The 24,357-nt window shown below is 38.8% G+C and overlaps 1 protein-coding gene across 5 annotated transcripts in view; it reads left to right on the top strand.

The window, feature by feature from the left end:
* Positions 1-24,357, top strand: part of frmpd3 (FERM and PDZ domain containing 3) — a 90,721-nt gene that overhangs the window by 52,468 nt on the left and 13,896 nt on the right. For 3 of the 5 annotated variants that reach the window (XM_072438386.1, XM_072438378.1, XM_072438394.1), the window contains 3 exons: positions 23,479-23,591; positions 23,952-24,106; positions 24,187-24,289. In XM_072438386.1, coding sequence (XP_072294487.1) covers positions 23,479-23,591; positions 23,952-24,106; positions 24,187-24,289 — 371 coding nt within the window. Of the gene's footprint in view, positions 1-23,478; positions 23,592-23,951; positions 24,107-24,186; positions 24,290-24,357 lie in introns of those variants that run through there. The other 2 variants (XM_072438412.1, XM_072438402.1) reach the window with 2 other exon arrangements.

The raw sequence follows: 24,357 nt of genomic DNA, 5'->3' as shown, positions 1-24,357 counted from the left end.
AATCCTCAAGGTTTTTTTCTGTACAAGCCCCTTATGTCAAATTTAGCCAAACATGTCTTCACGGCCCACCAGTTGTTCTTTCAGAAATTAATAAATCTACTTCCTCCAATGCTTCATAAACAGACCAAAAAGGCACCTTTCACTTATTATATTGCAACGTTGTGGGCAGTAATTTTCTAGGTGAAAATTTGAGGTGAGATGAAATCCTGAAAAAACTAAACATTCTCTAGAGCTGATTTTAGGGATGTCGAGATTCAAGATGACTTGATTTGTCCTGGAGGAAAATAGCCATTAAACAGAAAGAAAACATGACACAGACATTGACACTGTCACTATTATTTTAGTAGTCAAGTTGTCAGTGATAAGATTTTTATTGTAAATGTATACTTTTTAACTAAATTTCTACCAAATATAGGTGATGGTGACAAAAGGCTTCTTGCACATTTAAAGTGTTGTGGTGACTGAAGGTGATGTTTCTGAGGGTGGCTTCAAGGGAGGAAAAACTTGCTGAGGCTTACTCTGTGATTTTAGAAGATGTTTTATTCACAAAAGCAGCCAAGACAGATATGGTCCGGGTCCTCTGTTCAGATCGGAAAAGGCACCACGGGGCAGGCCCACAAAGATGAATCCCACAAAGAGACATTAATTATAATTATAAATTAACTCATTACATGAACATACAGTCCAAAAAGATAGCCAGATAGATTGACGCCATGGAGGGCTTCCTGATCAACTAAGCACGCCATATATAGTCATTCTCATTGTATTTTGCAGCCTTTTGGTCATTACAGCAAATCAGAGGGGCGCAGCTGTCATTCTACCGGACCAAGGGGGGACAACCAGATCATTATGGACAAACAGACCATTATGCTCTGGATTCACTTTTCTAAGGCCAGGATATGAACAGGAACGCCAGACAAGATACTTCAGTGTACAAAGTGTTTTATTGATCAAAGTAAGAAACAGTTTACACTTTTTTGACATTTTGATTTAATAATGTCTTTAAAAGTCATTCTGTATGTGTTTTAGAGTCTGTATAGTCCAGATAACAATTAAAATGATCAGAATATGAATATTTTTTGTTATGTCGACTTGTCATAATTGATTGATGCAGCCCCGGTTGATTCAATCTTAAATTAAACAGACCAACTTTACATCACTGTAAATATGTCATCTCAAATGTAAATTCACAGTCTTTTTGAGCCCAAGTCATTTTATCTATTTGCTATAATTAATTTTCTCATTTGTTCCACCTTCCTCAGAGGATAAAATAACCATTGCGATCACCATGAGCCTCCCAAAACACACTTCCCCAGTAACTTCTTCAAGCAGACAAATAGATTCTCTCTCCCTCCCTCCCTCTTCTTCCTCTTCTCGCTTTGACACACAGCACAGGCGGATGCGGTGGGCTGCTGTGTGGTGGTTGAGAGGGGTGTGCATATGTGCGCGTGCAGGCGTGATGTGCCATGGTTCGGGATAAGCCCACGAGTCCTCAGATAAGAAACATATCAGAGGGGAGCACCTGCCTTCACACTCGCTGACTTATCTCCCTCGCTGTCAGAATCCTTCACTGAAACAACAGTCTTACTGCATAATGTTTCCTTATGTTGAAACTCCACAATAGAAAATAAGAGAGGATATTATTCATACACAATATTGTGTTTTATACAGCATTTATAGAGACGTTAAAGCAGCCCACACAGTTGCCTGTACATTTTTTATCAGAAATTGACCTTTGACCAGAAATATGGGCTGTAGCTATTATTATTTCAATTAATTGATTAGTTGTTTAGAACATGAAAGGCCAGTGAATATAAGAATTTTACTACATAAAGTACTACTAGATAAAGATAAAGCTTAAGTGAATCCTGTTGGACTATAATATATTGCATAATGATTTGCGAGCAATTGATTAACTTGTTGAAGCTGTAGAACAGATATACTTGAATCCCTGCTTCTTAACTAAAAGAAAATCGAGCATTTTAGACAGACAATGACAGTCTGTGGAAAAAATATGATTGTAACTTTACTTATTTATGTACTTATGTTAGATTTCCTGTCCCGTTTTATTTTTTTGTTTAGTTTTTAAATATGGCTTGAGCCCTGTGTCGTTTTGCTTTTTTGGATGCTTTTTCTTGTTTTGTTATCTGCTGTACTGTATGAGTGCGAGTTTGGTTTTGTACAAATAAAAGACACAAATAACAATAAACATATGTTTGCCGTTCGACTTTTTACCAGCTTGTGGACAATGATACAGAAGAAATACAAAATAAACCAGTGCGCCTCCTGTTTGCTGCTTCTTAGTCAGTAATAATAACCATTGTTTCAGTCGTTCCCACTCACCTCTAAACAGTTTGCTTACAAGGTGTCTCTGTGTTTGCAGCTCAGTGAAGCAAAGAGAAAACATTGTTGTATGTGTTGGATGTACACTGTGTTGTAGGTGCTTGTTTATTCTACGTGCAACACGAAAAGCTTAAGCATGTGTTTAGTTTGACATCCCCGGCTTATGTTTTGAGCTACATGACACGCCGACACCTTCCTCTGATGTTATGAGAAGTGTCTGGGGAATACGTTGATCTAGAGATTCTAGATCTAGATTCTAGATTCTAACTTTTTTTTCAACTTTTAAGTGCACGGTTTAAATTAAAGGTGTGCTATGTAACTTTTCTGGTGGAGAGTTCTTTTTGCCACCCGCATGTCTCCATGGTGATGAGTTGCTTTGCCTGGAATGTTCTACACAATACGGCATCACACTAGCTCAATGGAGACAGATGACCGAATTACAGGTCAGATCTATGGAGAGGCGAACCCACTCACAGTAAGAATGCATGTTTTCAACACTTTTATTTAAAGGACACCTATTGTGCTTTTGTCTACTCTGTAGTTCTAATAAAAACTTTTTTTTTGAATCATTATGTTTTAGTAATTTGGACATTAGTCGAGTGGATTGCACATATACCGTGGGAAAGGGCGCAGCGGCGTGATTTTGAATCCGGCTATTGACTATTTGCGGCATGTCATTCCCAGGTCTCATTCCCATTTCACTCTTGTCTAATAAAGCCCAGGGGCCGTCTAAGAACATAAAAGAAAAGTGGGCATGAAGACCTGGACTGACGGAGCAGTGGCCTTTTGTCCATAGGGGAATAAAGATTACTCAAATATGCATGAACCTCTCTAAAAACAACTTTGAGTGGGGAACAATTATAATATGGTAAAAGTTCCTAAAAATAAAATTTGTAAAATAGTTTTTTTTATCAAAACAGAAATCCAAACACTGCAAACTGAATAAATACAAGATGGATCAGGTAAAGGCCAGACTGTGGAAAGAGAAAAAAGAAAGAGAAAAGCAGGTATTAATGTAGCTGTTTGGAGCTTCTGAAACTAGATGTGAATCATTCTGTTACCATATTTCATCTTAAGTCTCTTACAGACCATATTATATTTTGTTGAGAATTTAAAGCATTTAAATAATGATGATGGAATGGTTAAAAATGACTGATGATTTTTGCACGACAAACACAGAATAAACTGTCACAACATCGCAATTTTGCAATCAATTGCTTTGTCAAACACCACACACATGATTGAACACAAACTCTGTGGCCATTTAACTCCGAGGAAGCAATTAGCAGGGATGGGGAATCAGATTGTAAGTATAGGAGTAATAATTATAGTGTGTGATAGGTATGTGTCAATAAATCTGTTGATGGTGTCATTAATTCTTTTATTAGGATTATGAGGATTTATATGGACCACAGCAGAAAAGATAAAGCATGGAGTAAGAGACTTTACGCTGCCTTTTCACTTATTAAGATGATCTTTACTAGTACTTCTCTCTTTACTCTCTTGATCCTTGCCAGCTAAAGGGGCCCAGGAGACATCTAACACAATACCTTTCACGGAAGAGCCTTTTTTTCTTATCTCCTTGACTGGTATCACACTAAAGCCTTTCCCTAAACATTTCTAGAACAAGCATAATCTTTTAGCCGAGCTGCAGATAAAGCATGCTGATTTTATTACAGTGATTATTGCAAATTTTACAATTGTAAGCTAAACACACAGGTGACTTACATTAGAATTACTCAAAACAGGTAAACAAGATAGTTCTCTGTCCTGATCTGTCCAAGAGGCCTGATCGTAAAATGTGTTGGATTTGAAAGAGTACTATACGACAATGCAATGTATGCAATCTGGTTGATTATCTTCACATTCTCATTGACTGACCCTCCCTTGTCACATTCGGTTATCACTCGTGGGCTGCTGATATGGAGGTAAATTATTGATCAGAGCTCATTAACAAGGATAAAAGTGCAATGCTGCCGTCTGATTCATCACAACTCTCGCAGATATCACTCAGTGGGCCACCTACACTGTTGGAAACATGCGAGTGCTTATGTGCTGCTCATCAGGACAGAAATAATTTAGTCTTCAGTCCTTTCCAACCTTGGACCAATGTTCTCTCTAATTCTTCATGTGTGTGAGCAGACACACAAACTCCCTGAGCGGTCCCTTGGACCAGTGTGAGCAACATCACACGTGCTACCATAATGTCAGCTTGATTCAATAGGTTTGTTATAAACAGAGCTTAATTTAAGTTTTGAAGCATTTCGTTATAGTTTATTTCATGATCAGCACTAATTTGTTTAGTACAGCATGTAAACAAGTAAACAAGAACTAGTCTTCTGATCCAAAAGTCGACAGTTTGAATCCTGCTCCTGACTTTAACATCCAGGTAGAGCGGTCATATCCACTGACCCACAGGTTGGTTGCCTCAGGTGAATACTGCTGTTGTGTCCTTGGGCAAGACACTTAACCAGCCTCACCCCCAGTGTATGTGTACACTGTTGTGTACACTGTTGTATTTTTATTTTGTGCGCAGTGCAGATTTTTGCTGCGCAGTGACCTTTGGAGCAGTGTGCAATTGCGCACGTGCGCCGTGTGGTTGGGACTCAAATTTGAGTCCCCAAAGATTCTCAGGGGTCCCGAAGGGTTTTTAGAAAATAGTATCAAACTAGATTGTGTGAATTTAATGAAGGGATGGCATGTTAATTGGTTCTTTATCATCAATACTGTTCTGTTACATTTAAATTAACCAGAAAAAAATAATTAAAAATTCCACATAAGGAGTATCTCAGGTAAGAAAAGGATGTTGGGGTCATCAACATATTCATGTGTAAAATAGAGGTCACTGGTCACCTCTGCTCTACATCATAAATAACATGGATTTTAATCATCAGAACTTTGTTGCAGGAATTTTCATGTGAATTTGGCAAAGGTTTAAACAATATTGTACATCAAAATGTGACTTAAAGTAAACTTAAAGACTTAAAATATTTATAATATGACCATATTATGCTAAATACATTTTAATGAGCTTTTAACCTTGATAACTACATTTCCTCATAATTAGTGTACTCGAAGTTGTATTTTGATGGATTTGTGCATGTTTGTCCTGTAATACTGTTACCTGAGCAGCCAGTCCCTCCCACATTATGTTCAAATGTGGAAGGGTCTGGATTCAAACCATTGGGGGCGTCAAAAAACGCTCCAGCTTTAACCGGTCCAACCACCGCCGCTAATTTGTGTCACGTGTCTCTCAAATGATGAAGACTTTGTGTCACGTGTCTCTCAAATGCGGAAGACATCTCTCAAATATTTTCAGAACATTCAGAACAAAATATATAACTTCATTTACCTCGAAGTTTCTCATGTAATTGACAATCCGCTGCTTGCCACTGTGCAATTGGCTCTGCAGTTTTGATCAGGAAGTCCATGGACCTGCTTCTTTTATTAAACCGTTTTAGATCATTATTACAGTGCACAAAATGTAAAATAACAATCTACTTATGACATAGTACAATACTAACTCCGGTTATCAGATTTAAATTGTTTTCCTTTTTGATTTTATATAGGTTGTTTTATCATTGCTCATTGTTTTATGCTGCACCGTATCACCAAAGCAAGTTCCTATGTTTGTGAATTCTGTTCATTAGCAATGGCAATAAACCTTTTATTCTGGTTCTGAGGTGTATAATACGTCTGCTTTAAGTAGGACTAAACCTGGAACAAAACCCAGATTAGACTAGGACTAAAACAGGACTAAAACAAAACCAACCAACAAGTCTACAACCGGACTAAACTGAGCTTAATTCAGGAGCAATTGCGGACAAATGTGCATATTTAAGCCCATAAGCCTTGTACAGTAAAGTGAAACAAACAAAATAAAAACTGTTGCCATAGTTATTAACTATTTAAAACTAAGTATTGTATTAATCTGAAAAAAATCCTCAAAACGTTTTATGGAGCTCAGGATTGTGACACACATCATGAATTATCCCTTTTCCTCACTTAAATTCATCCACACTTGGGACTTGGGACCATGTGACCTGCTGTTTTAAAATCGTTTGATGTCAGTTTATATCCAAGTGTCTAACTATTGCTTGAGAGTGAATTTCATATGGCAATAACAAGCGTAGCCCCGTGTCCGTGCAGTCAGCAGTTCCGCCTCAATTCAAAAGTAAAGCTCCTTTAGATGTGCATCACTGCCAGTTACATACTCCTCGGTGCTGTCCCTTGCTCTGGGTGCATTAACAGGATTAAAGCCCACCAGGAGCCAGCCATATATTCATTTCCTCCACACACCAGGCTGCATATGAAGTGATAGCCACTGAGTCCTGCGCTCAGATATGCAGATATGATCTCTCTCATTAAAATATTTGTTTGTCGGAGAAGGAAGAAGTTACTGCTGGTGTTGTTATCAGGTTCTTTCAAAAGATGTCCTCCCAAACTCTATAACTTTATTGATTATCAAGCCTCAGTTATGTTGGTGGGGCTGTTTGCTAGATTTTTTCGAGAAGTAATTATCATTGTTCGATGAAATTTGTTCTAATAGAAAATAATCATTTCCGGTTAGTGTGCTGTATTTGGTCTGGACTTGAGCTTTCCTTTCATATTATGTACAATTGCTGGATATGGTCAAAATACTTCAACCAAAGCAAAGTAGGCTCCACAACATAACATATACATATGTTACTTGATTTGAGTATTGCTGAGTATCTGTGATGCAGGAAAAACACTGGTGAACCCTTTAGAAAACCTCCATCTGCCATATTTCTCCCATCACTTCTCTCCCATAACACCAGAGCTCTGCAGAGCACTGGGCTTAACAGTTTTACACTGTCATGTTTTGGATTCAAACTGTTCCATGGGCCTTCATTCAGCTAGAGTCCTGGGACCATGCGAGTCCTGTCTCATAACGTGTTTCTTGATGGGACCCTGCTCAGTGCCGAAGCTGTGTCTCACTCTGGATACAAAGATGCTCAATGTGTCATAATTGTGTCGTTCAGTGCAAATGTGTGGGTGAAATTAAGAAGCGCCTGAGGGCAAAGTTCAGTGACAAACTGGGTTTTCCCTTTTACTTTTGTTGATTAGTTGATAAATTAGGCAATCTTGTCTTGGTCGAGCAACATTTTGACGGTCAACTGATTATTTTGGGGGGATTTTAATGGATTTATGGATAAGATAAGAAAAACAATTATTTGTCCCAAAATGCTGTTTCCAGTTCTAGTGTTGCAGTGCACAGTTCATGAACAGTATGTGAAAAGTATGCAATAAAAGATCGACACAACTAATTGTTAAAAATAGACTTAAATCCAACACAGACTGTGCAGGTAAAGCAAAAAATATAAGGCTACAACACGAGATGTACAATAAGTGGCTATGCCTATGGTTTTGTACAGTGAAGGACAGAATAAATAGCAACTTGACTAAAGTGTATTGTACCAGAGATAATTCATGTTACAGTATTGCACATGATTCCTACAGTTGGATGGTACAAGTACAGTGTAGACAGTGGCAGCTTTAATGGTACAGTCTGATATGGACCATCAGAGCTGTTAGCGCTCTTGCCTCCCAATAAGGAGATCATGGGTTAGAATCCCGGGCCAGACCAACATCACATGATTTCTCTGGACGGAGTCTGCATGTCCATCCCGTGTTACCGTGGGTTCTCTCCGGGTTCTCCAGCTTCCTCCCACTGTTCAAAGACATGCATGTGTTAAAATTGGCAACTGTAAACTGCCCCTAGTGAATGAACGCAAGAGTGAATATTTTTGAATCATACATGTTGCTATACACTCTACTACACGCTCCGTATTGTACAACTTTCTTTCTAATAAAGGTTTCACACTTCGTCATCGACACCTCTTATGGAAATTGGACACTTTAAATTGGACGAGCGAAAAGCCGAACACCCCGGAGTGCCCCGTGCACAGTGGAATGTAGTCCAGGCCAAAAGCGCGGGACCAATGCTGTCTCCAAAAGGTATCCAGAAGAAGACTGGGACTTCAGCAGGCCAGACAATTACACAGGCTGATGGAGACGCCACTTGGTATTCTGCGCACACTCAACACACAGCAGCTCAGATACTGTAAGTTGGTTGTCCCAGTCGACAGGAAAACTGCAAAGCAAACCAGCCTTTGACTGTGAGGGCTTCAACATGTGTCTGGAGGTGGGGATCTCAATATTCTGGGGGATTATTTTGATGACGATATGCAGACATGGTACTGCAATCCATCAGAAATTTGCCAAAACGTGCCTGTAAAGGGCATAAATATCACATTCTTCTTTTTATTTTAAAGATTATACTGCAAATGTGTTAGATTTTTATTCTTAAACTGCTTCTTTTTATCTTATATTGGTTCTTATAATAGACAATATACTACATTTTCTAATATTGCATATCTTCAAAATAATAATTGTGATGTATCTATTATATCACTAGTATCATATATTTAGTGCAATTCACTAGCGTAGAAGTATAGAGGAATAACAATTGTTTTTTTGATCAATAACAATGTCTGTTTTCTGTTTGTTTGTTTGTTTGTTTGTTTGTTTATTATTGTAACTATTTTGAATATAAGAATGAGGCTTTATTTATTCTCCCATTTTTCCATATTCTCTTGAACTCTGGTGTTAAAAAGGATTTGGGAAATACTAAATGTATCGTAGGTCCAAAAGAGCTGCCCGTTAAACTCTGGATGTAGGTGCACAGGTTGGATTTGCCATTTAGTATCATATTCTTGTACATTTAGAGGCATTGTGTGCAAAACAACATGATGAGACTTTATTCTAATCCATACCGACCCCAAAACGTGGTTAATGATGATACGGGGCAGAGAGAGCGGGGCTCGTCTCTTGCTTTTATGTTGTGCGGGTGTGTAACAGTAGTAGAGTATTTGCTGGACTGTCAGTGTGTGGATGTGTTGTCGGCGAGCTGCCCAGAGCTGTGAGCCTCACTGAAGGGTGACAGGCAAGAGACAGAGGCGCTCTGCTGCTGTCAAGGCCGCTCTGGCTCTGTTCTCATCTGTGAGAGACTGGCACTAGAGCTGGCTGTGAGCAGGCGGCACCATTTGCACTGTGCATGTGAAAGAGCCAACAACTGGCCCTTACACCCCGCGTCCATTTGCAGCCTGTTTCAACACAATTGAGGAAGGGGAGATTGATTTTCTGAAGGTCAGGTGTATTACCTTCTGCGTTAGCGTTAGCTCCATGGTCAACACTTAAAACTGCACACATATTTACAGCATTTTGTGTGTCTTCAAAAGGTTAAGTTGGGCAAATAGTAAAAGTAAAAAATCGTCATAGTTCAAACATGGCTCTGCTGTAGAAGTGGGGTTGATTTCAGGCAGAGAATAACGCAGCCTAGCTTTTCTGTTCCAGACTGCGGAATCAAATGTAGTCAAGTGGAACTTCTACCGCTTCAGAACATAAATTCGAAATAAAGTCGGAAGAAGCACCAGGGAAATGTTTGATCAAAAGCGGATTATTGTGCTATAACATGCCATTTCATTTCAGATTCTTTTTTATTCTATTCGGAAAACGTTTGTACAGTATTCACATTCATTGTTGCGTATGTCAGGTTTGAGTATTTGCATTTATAGTGAATTATTATGTAGTCTCGCCACTGAAGTGCCAACTGTACATACAATAAATACCATAAACACAGTAGAATGCAACTAGGGCCAAGTCATAAATATTCAAATCCTTTAGTTTAACCAGATTAAACGTGTGTTAATCTTGACTTGAGTGCTCATCCATATGTTACTACTTTATGCAATCAATTTTAGGTGAACCACATGGTAAAGGACTGCTGCAGGAGATAGTGTTTGTGGTACTGTGCCAAACCAGAGCATGTATGCATTAGCCCTGTGTTTAAAAGCCCTTCTAGTCATATAGATCTGCATTAAGCTTTACCTTAGTTCGGACAAAAGGAACTCAAAAAAGGTAATTGTTTAGAATTAGAATTGATTACATTTGGTTTGTATTCTAGTGAGTTTGAGAGAAACCCAAAATAACTTGTATCAAACGCTATTATCATGTTTGCAGGAATATTTATGAGCTCTACAGGGATGCCGCAGTCTCTAGACAGCATTAAAGTCTGTTCCTTGCCCTCCATAAATATTTCCTTTTACTGCTCACAAGTCCTCAAAGTTGTAAGAGGCTATTACATGGATGAGTTGCATTTCTTAACCTCATCCATTTTATCGAGAGGAGAGAGCGAGCCCAGCGACCTGCAGAGATGGTAAAACGGAACATCTGTTTGTCCAACCCAGTCCTTTAAAAGTCCTGGACAGGCGCTGGAATAATGTGTCCGTGTATCACTGCACACTGGTCTTTTAGTTGTGCCAGTATGTTCAAGTTGAGACAAAACTCTACTTTGGACTAATGACAATACTAATTTCAAACTCGATTTTAATGATACTATAAAAAATCTTGATTATCAACCAATACCGATTTTGATGTTCTGGAAAGAATATTATTTAGTATAGAAGTATTTAGTATTACACTAATCGTACATAGATCATATTATTGATCTGTCCATTGACTTCATGTTCAAAACAGCAGAACTGATAAGCCTTTTTATTGTAGCATTTCACAATATCAAGCAGATTTTTGTGTTTTTGTTGTTGGTTCAAAAATTAGCCTTTTTGAACCATACATGTATGATCAAGATTCTGAATAGTAAGTTAAGAATAGAGTTATGTGTGGTAATAGGGGTTATGTAAAAACAGAACAAGATTTCTGAGTACACAAGCTTCAATTGCAGAATACAGGATTACTCAAACATGCATGTATCAAATTAAAACATTGGGTAAGATAATGATGAGAGAACACTGCTAAAAAAAAAAAAAAAACATTGATTTTACATTATATATTCCCTATAATGTCACCATGTGTTCTTATACTCAAGGCCATTCTAAAACTATTCAAAAAAGGTCAAATTTAGTCCTGTAATAGATGTTTGTATACATACTTTTCAAATGATTTAGTTTCAATGCCAGGTTTAGTATCTTACGTATATATTTTTGACAACCTTTGCACTGGACTGGATGTGGTGATTTTGCCTTGAGACTTGACTGGCATGTTGAGGAGTCATGCATGTTTGTTTACCATGGATGCCGCTATATAAAGATGAATTATGAAAAAGACCATAAATCATGCAAGACCTATAATATACAAGCTCCACAGCTCGTTACAGGCCAAATGAGCAGACTTCACAAGATAAACGCTTCAGATCCTTACACTGACACAGCAGGGAAGGAAGTGTTTCTCTTGACACCACAAATGTTACTACTTTCAGTAGAACACATAACGTTGTAGGCAGTATACAGGCTACTACAGGCTGTTTTAAAGATTTACTGCTGTAAAAAACTAATTTGGAACATAAAATAATTTATAGACACCGCACAGCTGACTGGATGCCCCGCTGTGAAAGATTGAACTACAGGGCATGTTACCATCTTGGAAAGACATCCCACGTCAAAGTCACTTCAGTGATAATTATAAAACATCACAAGAGCTTTAGTTCAACACTACATTGTATCAAAGTAGTCAAATCTAGTCAAAATAAATTACATCATAATGAGTCTGAGACAATGATTAGTAATAATACTTCTACCAATATAAGATACCATTTGAAAAGCAAAGGGGTAAAATGCTGCTTGCATTGCAGTCAAACGTGTTTCACCACAGGCACATTGTAAAAACAAAGGACAGGTGTAGGACCAGCCTAAGAGACTGGCGCCAAGTAATTATCTTTGACCTCTAATACAATCTAGTTCAACGTATGAACCGCATGATGGACGACCATAGGGAATTATCCTTTTCATGCTTCCTGATTCATCATTTGACTGACATTCTTAGTCTTTAACATAAAACCCACAAAAAAGATTACACCGGGATCAGCCGAGGGGCACATGTTTCCACAGATTAGACGCAGAAACACACATGAAGTCATGCGACACAGGTGGCACTGTCACCACAGAGATGTGTAGACATTTCCGGCGCCGGCACACTGACTTTGAGGGGTTAATCCAGTGTGGAGACAGTGCGGTCAGGAAGAGAGGTGAGGAAATTCATTTTCATGCAGAGGTGAAGGTTATGTGGTGCGATGATGGCATAAATAATGAGGAAGAGTGGAAATAGCTTAATCGTGTCGTGTGCCGTAACAGATGTTGGCTTTTTAATAATATACTGTTTTTTTGATGAACAGCTATTAGCATTACAGTGTGCCAAGCATTTCATTTTAATTCCCAGACATGTTATATGTTAAGCCTCACGATTGCCAGCCAATCTCTGCCCACACATCAAATTCTTGACATTCGCGCTAGCAACCATGTCATCTAATTTCAATTATAAATGCAGAAAAACAGTGTGAGTAGACAGAAGAGTTTCGCCTTATCTCAGTACAAGCCTAAACTGATTATTAGAAAGACATACTAATTAATCATTGGTGGCTGACATTTGTGTTAATGGCCTTCAGATAACACTGTAAGATATAGCATGCTAAAGGCTGTCTGAGATCGTTCGTCTTCATTTGTCTTGGTTGAGATACAAACTGAGACAAAATGGCTGTGAGGAGGAGGGTCAGAGGCAGAGAGAGGACAATAAGACGCCAGTGTGTTTACAAAGTTAGAAACTCCCCGAATTCAAATCTAAAAAGATAGGAGTGTGTTTTCCATCTGTATCTGTTGCTTAATGGGATCTGGGAAGGGAATGGAAATGACATGCTGTATTGTTGTGACTTGCAACAGTCTCATTTGCCCCAGAGTCCACAGTGTTCTTCAGAAGATTCTTAATCTTTTTTTTCTGTTCACTGAACTCTGCAGAGCAACATTTGGTCAAAGCCTAGAGCTGTTACATTTTCATCCCATTCTCAGATGCAAGTTAAATACATTTAGTTGATAAGTATATTTTTCAGGGACTGCAGATGGAAATTAGCTACTTAGCTACTGCTAATGTCTCTGTATATTGTCCCTTCAAATAAATATTAAACTAAACTAAACTAAAACTTTTAAGGTTTATTCATTTTCTTATTTTTCCGTCTCGCTGGAGTAAGTAATAATGCTTATTTGTTTTTGGCAAAGCTTCTGACACAGCCCTTGAGTAATATGTTCTTGGGGCCAAAATAAGTCACTTGTAAATTTAGTACAGTACTTTAATCAAAGAGATACACAGTTACACAGGCAGTGTATTTAATAAAATTTGAATTTAATCAATGTCAAGTTGCAAATATTGGATTTTTGGATGTCTACAGTCATTCTTGTGTCAGTATAACTATGTGGTTTGCTAAACCGAGGAGATCAAAGTACTGCATTTCCTTACTGAAATAAAAGTGTGAAACTGGTTAAATATTACTCCAATACAAGTAAAGGAAGCTCAGTCACTATTACTTAAGTTAAAGCATTGAAGTACTTTTTAACAAACATAATTAAATAGGTTACATCTTTCAAATGTAGTGTATTGAAATATTACACATATAAAAAAAATACTAAGTTCAGTACTTATGTAAATTTACTAACTGACCTCTGTTTGCAGGTAAATAATATAGAGGGTTTTTTAGCTCTTACAATGCTACGGTATTTTGAACCAAAACTTTTGACTGAACATTAACAGTATTGCAGATATATTCTTTTTTTCAATCCACGTCACCTCACATACACTGTAAACCATCTCACGCTTGACAGACCTCAAGGGTTGAATTTGCGTCCTGATTCAACCATCAATTGCCTTTGCTTGATGATTTAACTCTTTTCATCGTGACCACATCTACAGGGGGTATTCTTGGATCAATTCTTTGAACACTGAAAGTAAGATTTTATTTTGGGAACAAAGAAGCATCAGACAAACCGGTAAAGACCAAGAATAAGAAGATAATTGGCACCAAGAGTTACAGCTTGAGGGCCTGACGGGCTCTATTCTCACCGCATCAATCACCTCTCCAGCTGTCGCCATCACCTACGGCAACAATCCCTTTCCAAGCGGGGCCATGGATGCTGGATGTTAGGGAGAGCATGGACAGCCACAGACCAATGCACGGAAACTGACAGAAGGAGCGGGCAAAGATTAACTGGAAATCGACTCGGACGGTCTAGGTGGGCAATAAGTTTGGAAGTGAGGGGAGAAGCTACTCAATGCTTTGCTAAACGGGGGCCATCTGGTCAAACTGGGAGAGCTGTTGGTGGGGTGTATGCTGGCAGTAAGACCACCAGGCAGCAGTAGACAGGCAGAATAAACAGCTGCAGCTTTATTTCAGGGAGCACTGCAAACTCAGCACGCTGCTGCTGTGTCAAGGAGGATCACACAGAGAGCCACTATCTGAGCGAGAAATGTGAGCAACAGAGTCCATTTGAATGTTGAAACAGGCTGATACGGGACCGGAGCACAGCAAATGCCTAGAACACTTCTGGAATGAATTTGTTTTCATGACACTATTTTAACTAGCAACCGGTGTTTTAGTAACACTGAATTATGTTAGTTAGGAGGATATGTACCAATACTAGACCACTTGAAACCACAATGAAATATACACAAATGTTTATGTTTATGTTTAGTGTGTTGAACTTGACGCCCAGTGCTCTCTTTTGGCGCCCTATGAAAGATTTCTAATTGCCCTCTATCACCTGCAGAAACACGCAGTCTAATATGGCCATTTTGCCAACACCTTTGTAAGCATCAGTGCATTGATTAAGAACTGAACTGAATTCTGAGGTAGTTTTGAAAGCAGGATATTTAACCTGTTGTTCAGATGCTGCTGATGACTCCTGTGTCAGTGTTTGTCAGTGGAGCCTCTTTGTGCTCGCAGCCCATTTTCCCCTGCACTCAACCTCTGTGAACTGCACAGCTTGAAAGCCTGAAACTTAAGTCAAGACAACTGGCCTCATGTTTTATGTTTCTATTAAATCTAGAGATGTATGAGTTCATCAGCTTTTTACGCTCGTAACTCCGTGAATAAGAGGCGGAGTGACCTGAAGAGCAGTTTTATAGATTCCAAACTTCCACACTATACGCACTCAGGTGCATCCTCTCTCTTCTCCCTCTCTCTTTCTCTCTCTTTCTCTCTCTTTCACTCTTTTTCTCTTTCTTTCTCTCTCTTTCTTTTTCTTTCTTTCTCTCTCTCTTTCTTTCTTTCTCTTTCTCTCTCTTTCTCTCTCTTTCTTTTTCTTTCTTTCTCTCTCTCTTTCTCTCTCTCTCTCTCTCTCTCTCTACAGCTATTAGTTATTGAATGATATGACGATATTGCAATAAATGATATGCTTATTTTATTTCAATTTGAGAAAGATACATGGATAAAACTGTGGCATTTAAGAATACAGATAAGTAATGTAAGTAAGTAAGTAATGTGAGCGATCTCCAAGTGTAGTCAAGGGGCTCATTTCATTAAGGTCTTGTAAATGGCATATACAATAAAGGTTTCATCAGCAAGAAAGGCCACTGTCTTCCTTTTGCCTGAAATTGAGTGCTTTCCGGCGACTACGTCCAGACTGACTGCATTTACAGAGAGGAGAGGATTAGGCCCACTGCTGATGCCGATTGGTCTGTCACATTGAAAAGCCATTTTTGCCAACTCCAAATAATTCATTTGCATGAAATTTTGCTCATCAAAAACAGATGTCAATTCAACTTTCTTGGAGCTCTATAAAATATGACAGTTTGACAGTCTTTGTCCAAAAAGCTCATTTCACAGCAGCAGTTAAACTGTTGACTCCATCATTTTTCAGATTCAAATATTTGTGATATTTGATATTTCACAAATAGCACCATGGTTATATTTGAGAGGTACACTATGTAACTTTCTGGCGGAGGGACTGCCACCTGCTTGTCTCCATTCTTCCACAGTATGACATTAAACTTATCTTTATCCATGAAGACAAGCAGGAAACAAGTTACAGGTCAAATCTGTTGAATGGCAACCCCGCTCACTTTAAAAAGCATGTATATATGTAAGCTATTATTTCGCAGTTAAAGTTTTAACGCCTGTAATTAAATACATGTGACATAGATAAGTTTATTGCCCTACTGTGAAAAATGTCAAGCAAAGCAATAACTTCTCCTTGGAGACAAGCAGGTGGTGTACCCTCCACCAGAAAAGTTAAGGTTTCTTATAAAGTGCTGAAAATGTGTGTACTGTTACTTTTCTCACAAGTTTAATGTTCAGGAAAACAAAAGTCTAATTGCCTGTTTGTGAGCAAACCCAAATCTGGTTAATGGAGAACTTGGGGATTGGTAAATACAGCCTAAAAATAACAGAGGCAAATATACTTAATTAGGAAGTAGCTTTCTCTCAGCCTCACGCTCTTGCTAAACTGTAAATTTAGCTTTTTTATGTTTGATGGAGACATTAATAACTATTGGAAATACATATTGTTGGCTTTTGAAAATGCAATGATACAAGAATAGTGGCTCTTGAAATTTGAGCAACACAACTTGTCCCCTTGATGTCTGTGAAGCTGCTCCTGTGCTGCCGTTGATCCTCTGCAGTTAGAAATACATTCAAATGTTTATGTAGGGGATTCTTACTTCTTACAAGTACAGTAATATTATTCAGGTCCTCCCACTTATGAGAGAGGTAATTTGGGGCACCAGCCATTAATTAGGTATTTACCAATACTATAATCAAATATCTAAATTAATTAATTCATTAAAAATAATTTGCTCATTAATCTAAAGGTTTATGAGAATGTAACCATGACATTGACCTCTTTTCTGGAAATGAATGGACACTTTACCAATTATGGTTTATGAAGATCTATTGACCAAACAATTTAACAGATAAATATGAATATGGAATATGCAAATGAGTCGATAAAAGATGGAGACGCTAGACATAATTGTTCTAGATCTATCTAGTTGTGTGTCAAGAGTTTATTCTAAGATTATATTATCAGCCAGGCCATTCATATTACCAAAAGCAGGAGCTGTGATCCTGAGGAGATGGGCCTCTGTGTCCAGGGCTGGGAGAGACTCGGTCCACCCGCTGGGCAGGGCACGGACACGACAGCGTCAGGCTGAAGAAGCACTGGATCAGGTTCAGTAATGTGCATTCTTCTTGGCTCTGAGGCGTTAATTAGATAAAAGGGCTGTTGCACTGATTCACAGATGAGGCTAGTCTGAAGAGACTGTCCTGGATACAAGTTTTTTGTTGTTGACTTGAAAAGTTGCAAAAAGGTCCTTTGCTTGAGTTTGCACGATGCAGTTTTAATCACGTCTAAAACAAACGGGCACAGAATTCTTATTTTTGGGAGAGAAAACTTAGCTTCCATGGGCGTGTCTCTCTGGAATGTTCTTTTTTTCCGTGGGTTAGAGAAAAGCCCCTTTTCTCATCTCCCGGGTTGAGGTCAGTCTTTAGACCTGATAGAACTGGGGGGTTGGTTTTGCACCAGTGTTCAACCAATCAGCACGCATGCTGAGTCAGAGTTGATTATAGAAAAAGATTGGGAATGATGCAGCCATTTTAGCCTTAACATTAGGCCACACAATTACAAAGGTAATATTGTTCACAAGACGAGCTATAAAACAGTTAAATGAACGTGCAAAATACAATAACATTATGTACAGTAAATTTATCTTGTGGACAAAGTCTGCAATCAGATGATTGTTTATTAAAACCGCATAGTCTTTTTAGTGTTTTCGCTTTTGTCTTGGGAGAGAAAATGGCTTTGTGAGTTAATTCTAATCCCAAAGCAGTCATTTGATGGAAAATATTTTATCCAACGTCTAAAGCGTGAGGTTTCTCTTTATGTAGAGACGTCATAAATCTCCAGTACCATGATACAAAATTATTCCCGCATTCCTGTCACCATGGCAACATTCAGAGGGAATCTGCAGGTCCTTACATTCATTTATAACTTACAGATGTAACATTGACCGGGTTAATAAATAAACTTAATTGGATGCATATTTTGGTTGATTTGAGCTTCTTCTTGGGGTTTATTGTTTGATTTGAGACGCTACAATTAGTATACTGTAATATATTGCTATAATATAGATTTTTTTCTGATAACAACTGGAACACAGAAACTCAGAGAAAAAGAAGAAAAAAAAACACACATTTTATCAACACAGACTCATCACGCAAGAAACTGAATGTAATGAATAAATTAACCTTCTAACAAGTACATTTGAAGTGAACATTTTGATGTTTACAGTAAGTCCTATTTATATTTTCAAATCAGTTATTTTGAACAAAACACCATTAATTAACAATCAGTGCCACAGCAAAGTAAGGCTTTTTTCAGCGTTGGCAGCGCAAGGATCCAGATAATTCAGTGTCATGTGAACATACCAAAGTAATTGTCACTGGAATAGTCCCTTTAACTCCCATTAAGCCATAATTAAGCATCTACATTATGAGCTTCTCAAAGCCTAAGCTGCCTCTCCTGCTTGTGGGAATAGTCTGCCCCAATTAAGTATAAATAATGTTGCTCAAACAAAATATGTTGCATTAACTTACCTTGAATGTGTAAATAATTGTGATGTTCCACCCCCATATTTTAGACTTTGGGCACGTTATTTATTAATCAGCATGCATTCAGAAATGTATTAGCTTTCCATGTGTGATGTGTGATGTGTGTGGTGTCTTCTGGGCTCAAAAATCAAGAAGAACATAAACAACTTCTCATCCGATTTTGTTTGCTCAAAGTCTGAAAAACAAAATGAGTTCTCTATTTGGTTTGGTTTCTAATTGGAAATATATCGTTTGAATGGTCCTCAAAATCTCAAAATGTCGCATATAAACAGAAAGCCATAAATACCCTCAGCTTCAGTTTAGTAGCTACAACATCTTTTATCATGTTTATTAGGCCCGAGCGCCACAAGCTGGCGAGAGGCCTATTAATCTCGTAAGGCCGTGTGAAGCACGGCTGCGAAAGTGCGCACGTAGTGCGCACGAAATCGAGCGCGAAGCGCTCGCCCACTTCCAAACACTCACTAACGCACTCCTCCACTCATGCACGCCCCGTGCATACTAATTAGTTGTAGGAAAATGGAACATTACCGTTGTAAACGGGCGAAGCCCGTGCAAAAGTTCGCACTAAACGAGCACTTTACATTGGGATGACGACCGCTTCGCGGTCGTCATCCCCCATATAAAGCACTCATTTGCGCTAAGTAGCTCACGAATACGTTCCCCATCTCTTGCATGTTCCGTGCATATAAGCATGTAATGCAAAAATTGAACATTATTACTGTATAGAGGGCCAAAAACACAAAGTGGGCGGAGCCCACTCAAAATTATCGAAAGTACCCGTCAGTGACCAGGGACCCACACCATGAGGTAGGAAAGCGCGAGCGCTTTCCGAAAATGTATAGTTTATGATATTTGAAAAATGGGAAACATTGTTTTCGCATCGGAATATTATTCTTTCTTTCTTTCTTTCTTCTTCTTCTTCTCGGGACCAACCCCCCTATTTTTCACCCAGTGAACATTGACGAAAAGTCACAAAAATTTGCACACCTCTAAAAATCGTGCCTCTCTACATTCTGGCTATTTCCCTTTTCTAAAATAAAAAAAATTGGCGCGTCAGCGCCACCAAATGTACCAAAAATGCATTGAGAGATGGGAAATGACCCAAAAAAAATCTGATCGTAGAATCATGAAATTTGGCGCAGAGGTAGATGGTGACAAGAGAAGTAAAAAATATTATTACGGCAACGCCGTCCCCCGAACCAAATGTCGGCCATATTGCTTCAAAAATGGCTAAACATGACTTCGGAGTTTTTCCAAACGTCGTACTTTTACGAACTCCTCCCAGGGCGTTGGCCCTAAAAAGCTGAAATTTGGTGAAAATGCTACTGAGGAGTGGGACATCAAAAGTTATCCAAATTACATTGATACCTCTCACGGTCTCTGTGCGGCGAAGCCGCAAACTGTAACTAAAATTTCAGAAATCTCCCATATTTAAAATTTCTGCCGTTTGCGCAGATAAAGTCCGAATTGCATCAAATTAGAATCAGTTGTTAAACTCTTTGCCCTAAACCTACTTGAAGTGAAATAAATTCATTTGGCGCCACAGCGCCCCCTACAGATTTTATATGGAGGTTAAATGTTTAGTTTTGCGAAATTATATGAAATTTGACACACAACTCAATTTTAGCATCCCCATCAAAAAAGTCAATGAGACCCATGTCATAATTGTTATGGCGTTGCCCAACGATGACCGAAACCTTTCATGTTATTCCAATGGGGAAATCGCCAGAACATGTTTACACTTTAGACTTTCACAAACTCCTCCCAGGGCGTCAGCCCTATTAACCTGAAATTTGGTGGGACTCATCTTCAGGGGTGGACCATCAAAAGTTATCCACATTTTCATTCAAAGAGTCACGGTGTCTGTGCGGCAAAGCCGCACATTTTGCCAAGAATTCAAAATAAAATAGCTTTTTGATGGTAAAACAAAGGGGAGAAGATGTGACAGCGTCACAGATTCAGCAGTAGGCGTAATAAAAGGACAATTGGGGCGCGTTAGCGCCCCCTCCTCTTGCGGCGTGGCGGCGGTGTGGCGGCGGCGTGGCGAGGGCCGATCATTGCCGCTTGCGGCTATATTTTCCCTATTGTTACCCATTCTCACTTATTTGTCCTTTTCAATTTCCTCCCGGCCTTGTCCAGGTCTAATAAGAATCAGTAGGACACTTCATTTTCTCTCAGTAATTCTGCACGAGTCTGTAATAAACCCTGTGCGAGGAGTGAATAAATGCAAAACACTTCACTCCGATGAAACGGACACTGTTGTGGTCGGTGTAATTGCTGCTTTGTATAATGTAGCAACGCATCAATTATTTAAACACCTTTATTACCTACAAAAACTTGAACATAAAAATTACCGAACCATGACTGTGTGCTGTAATTAAAGACATGCAACTAAGCACCAAGCCTACATATATTCATATTTAAAGATAATTGGCCAGTATATATTTGTATTCAGCCATTTGGATTGAGATTTTTTGATTAGAATAGTTGCATTGCAAGATATAACATATTACAGCAATAATAATAAAATAATTTCACTAACCTCTGTCAAATTATTTGTTAACACACATTCAGGTTTAGTTGTGTCTTTTTATTATTACCTGATTAGGCTTGGTGTATTGTAAAGGAGAAGAGACATATAATGCAAAATCAGCTTACTAACTGTTGTATTTCGATTGATTTATGCATCATGTTATGTCTGTAGTGCTCCTTGCTCCAAATGTTTATGATTTCATCAATCCAGAATCCGCGCCAACATCCCTGTACTTGGTTGCAATATTTGAAAAAAATAAGACTCTGTGTGATACAGGGTAAAAACAATGTCATAAAGCCACATTTGAAAAATAAAAACAAATCCTCTGTCAGTGAAATGTCCCTATGACACGACAGGGCTTATCTATTCTGCAGTAATAAGTCAATGGATCTTTTTCTATTATCAATCTATTTTAAATCAATGTTGTGGTTTACAATGAACAAAATATTTAAACAGGCTAATGATCTACTTCTGTTATTGCTCATATGTAAGTACCAGAAAAAAGCATAATATGTTTTCAGGTTTCATCAACCAAGAAACAGAAATGTACACTGAGATTTCTTTAGATTGTTTGTCCCGCAGCTGTTACATGTCACACCTCACATATCCAACACTAGGAACACACTGGTATCATTCCATTACTCCGAGCTGTTGCTTTCCCAAAACATGAAACTACACAATTGATTTATGTCATAACAGATTCATCCAAGGTATTTTAATTTGCACTGGTTGCTAATGAGCGATAAACCCATAACAATGCAAATCATGCCAGTTGAGTCTAAAGGTCATTGTCTGTTGCGACTTGCGCTGGAGGCTGTTTGAACTCACAACTCCAGTGTTCACAGCGCTGACCCTCACAACTATGGCATTTCCTCCCATATCATCCACCATAAGAATCGGTCGACTCAAGACTCTGTACAGGCTGCAGTAACCATAGAGATGGCTGGGCCTGCTGATGCCTTTGCTCAATGCAAGTTTATATGTGCAAACACTGAGGTCCTCAAACGTTAGTCACTCCTGTGTCTTCCATTCCTTTATGTCTTTTTGGAAATCTGAAATTAAAATGTTGTGATTATGCCACAACAAAAATAAAGCGGTGTGATAACAGCATTTTTTATATGAGAACTGACCATGATTTGAAGAGATTGTACATTAAATTGTAATGTAACATTAGTTTTCCTAAACTCAAGAATCCCTGAAATATTATATTTTAACTCATTTGTGTTCTGGAGGGAGAAGGAGATGGAAGGAGCCAGGAAAACAAACCGGCCAAAATGGAGAACAAATCCATCAGTTATTCAAAGTTATCATTATTATTGTTTGTTGCCTCCAGCTCCGTTAGCCTGGACATGTGATGCTTTGAGTCGCCTGAATATTGAGGGTTGCTGTTTTTAATGAATCAAGCCTGTATCTAATAGGTTAGAATCAATGGAGCACCAGTGGAATTATAAATGACTCTGTTGTCACAGACAACACGTGGCACCTATGTGACTGCAAAGTGTGTATTGACTAATAATGCTCTCAATGGCTGTTATTGACGCTCAGAAAGGCATTTGCTTTCAACAGTGTCACGCTGCATAATAATGCATGCATGCTGTTCAGTTTAGCAGTAACCAGTTACAAACTAAGAGATTACTGTAATTAATGTAACTTTTTAGTTACACAGTAATGTAACACCGGGGCTGAGAACCGGGCCGCGGGCCACCCGGGACCGGATCCCAGAGGAAAATATTGTTTTATCTTGTAAGTCTTTATTTGGATGGCTGAAATGCCAGCCGGTGCCACATGATGGCAGTAATGCACACTGTCGTTGTGTCCTTGGGCAAGACACTTCACTCACCTTGACTCCAGTGTCCATGTATGCTGGTGTGTGTGTGTGTGTGTGTGTGTGTGAGCGTTGTATTGTTATGACATCCACGTCCAAATTACCATATTTGTCAGTATTCTGTTAGCACACATTACACGATACATGATTCACACAATCGCTTGGACACATTTCCCTTCATAACAAATACCTATGTCAACACAATTATGCTGATGTTCCCACTTCTGGCATCTGCAAAAAGAAAAAGTGTGAGTCAAATCAACTGTTGTTTCTACTGTTTGAAAAATACTTTTGTTCTTTCTGTCCAACCAGGTGAATGATTGCAACAACGAGCGTCGTCTTCGCAGTGGAACCCTCTCCCATGCTGCTCTCTCCTCTCAGGGGATGGCAAAAGTCCAGGATGGACACACAAATGCAAATGACAGGTAGGGCAGCAGGGTAACTGAAAAGATTTTAAAACTGGCACACATTCCTGTTGCTATCACACCACAGGGAACCATATAACGGATTGAAATAAAAGTTGGACTTGGAAAAATAAAGTATAATGACCAATAACAAAACTAGAAATCACTTGATCAGAACCTCAGCAGGCACCAGCTTGGTCTGTCAGTTATTATTTCTTAAGACAAAGAAATATTATTTTTCCAAAGGGTTCTCAAAATTCCGGTTCATTTTACATAATTTAGAAAGAATTAAACTCAGCAGAAATAGGTTGAAATGGTATGACATGTATCTATTTATTTTTTAAGAACATTTTGGTCTCTTATGTTCTGATTCCACTACAGCTTTGTAATGTTAGAGGAGAGCCAAGATGGTATGGACAGTGGCACCCTAAGTCCTCCCTCAGCTCGACAGGTTATTATCAAGAGACACCCCACTCAAGGCTTTGGCTTCATCGCAGGCAGCCACAGACCTGTCATTGTACGCTCCGTCTCTGCTGGTGAGTGTGTGCATACAGTTATGTGTAAAGGTGAAACGATAATATTGTCTCTATTAAACTCTATGTCTCTGTGTCTGTAGACGGCCCTTCCTTTGGCAAGCTTCTACCAGGAGACCAGATCTTGGCCATTAACGAGGAGACGGTGAGCGACGCGCCGCGAGAGAGAGTCATAGACCTTGTAAGGTAACATCCTTTACTGTCCCAAGAGGGAGGGAGGCATAGGACGGGGTGCAGGTGATCTGGGACAGGAG

The sequence above is a fragment of the Eucyclogobius newberryi genome, unplaced genomic scaffold (assembly GCF_026437365.1).
Source record: "Eucyclogobius newberryi isolate DKJ021-1_F unplaced genomic scaffold, fEucNew1.0.hap1 SCAF_11, whole genome shotgun sequence".
NCBI classification, from domain to species: Eukaryota; Metazoa; Chordata; class Actinopteri; order Gobiiformes; family Gobiidae; genus Eucyclogobius; species Eucyclogobius newberryi.
The sequence above is the reverse complement of the archived record's forward strand: the minus strand, read 5'-3'. Positions and strand labels throughout refer to the sequence as shown.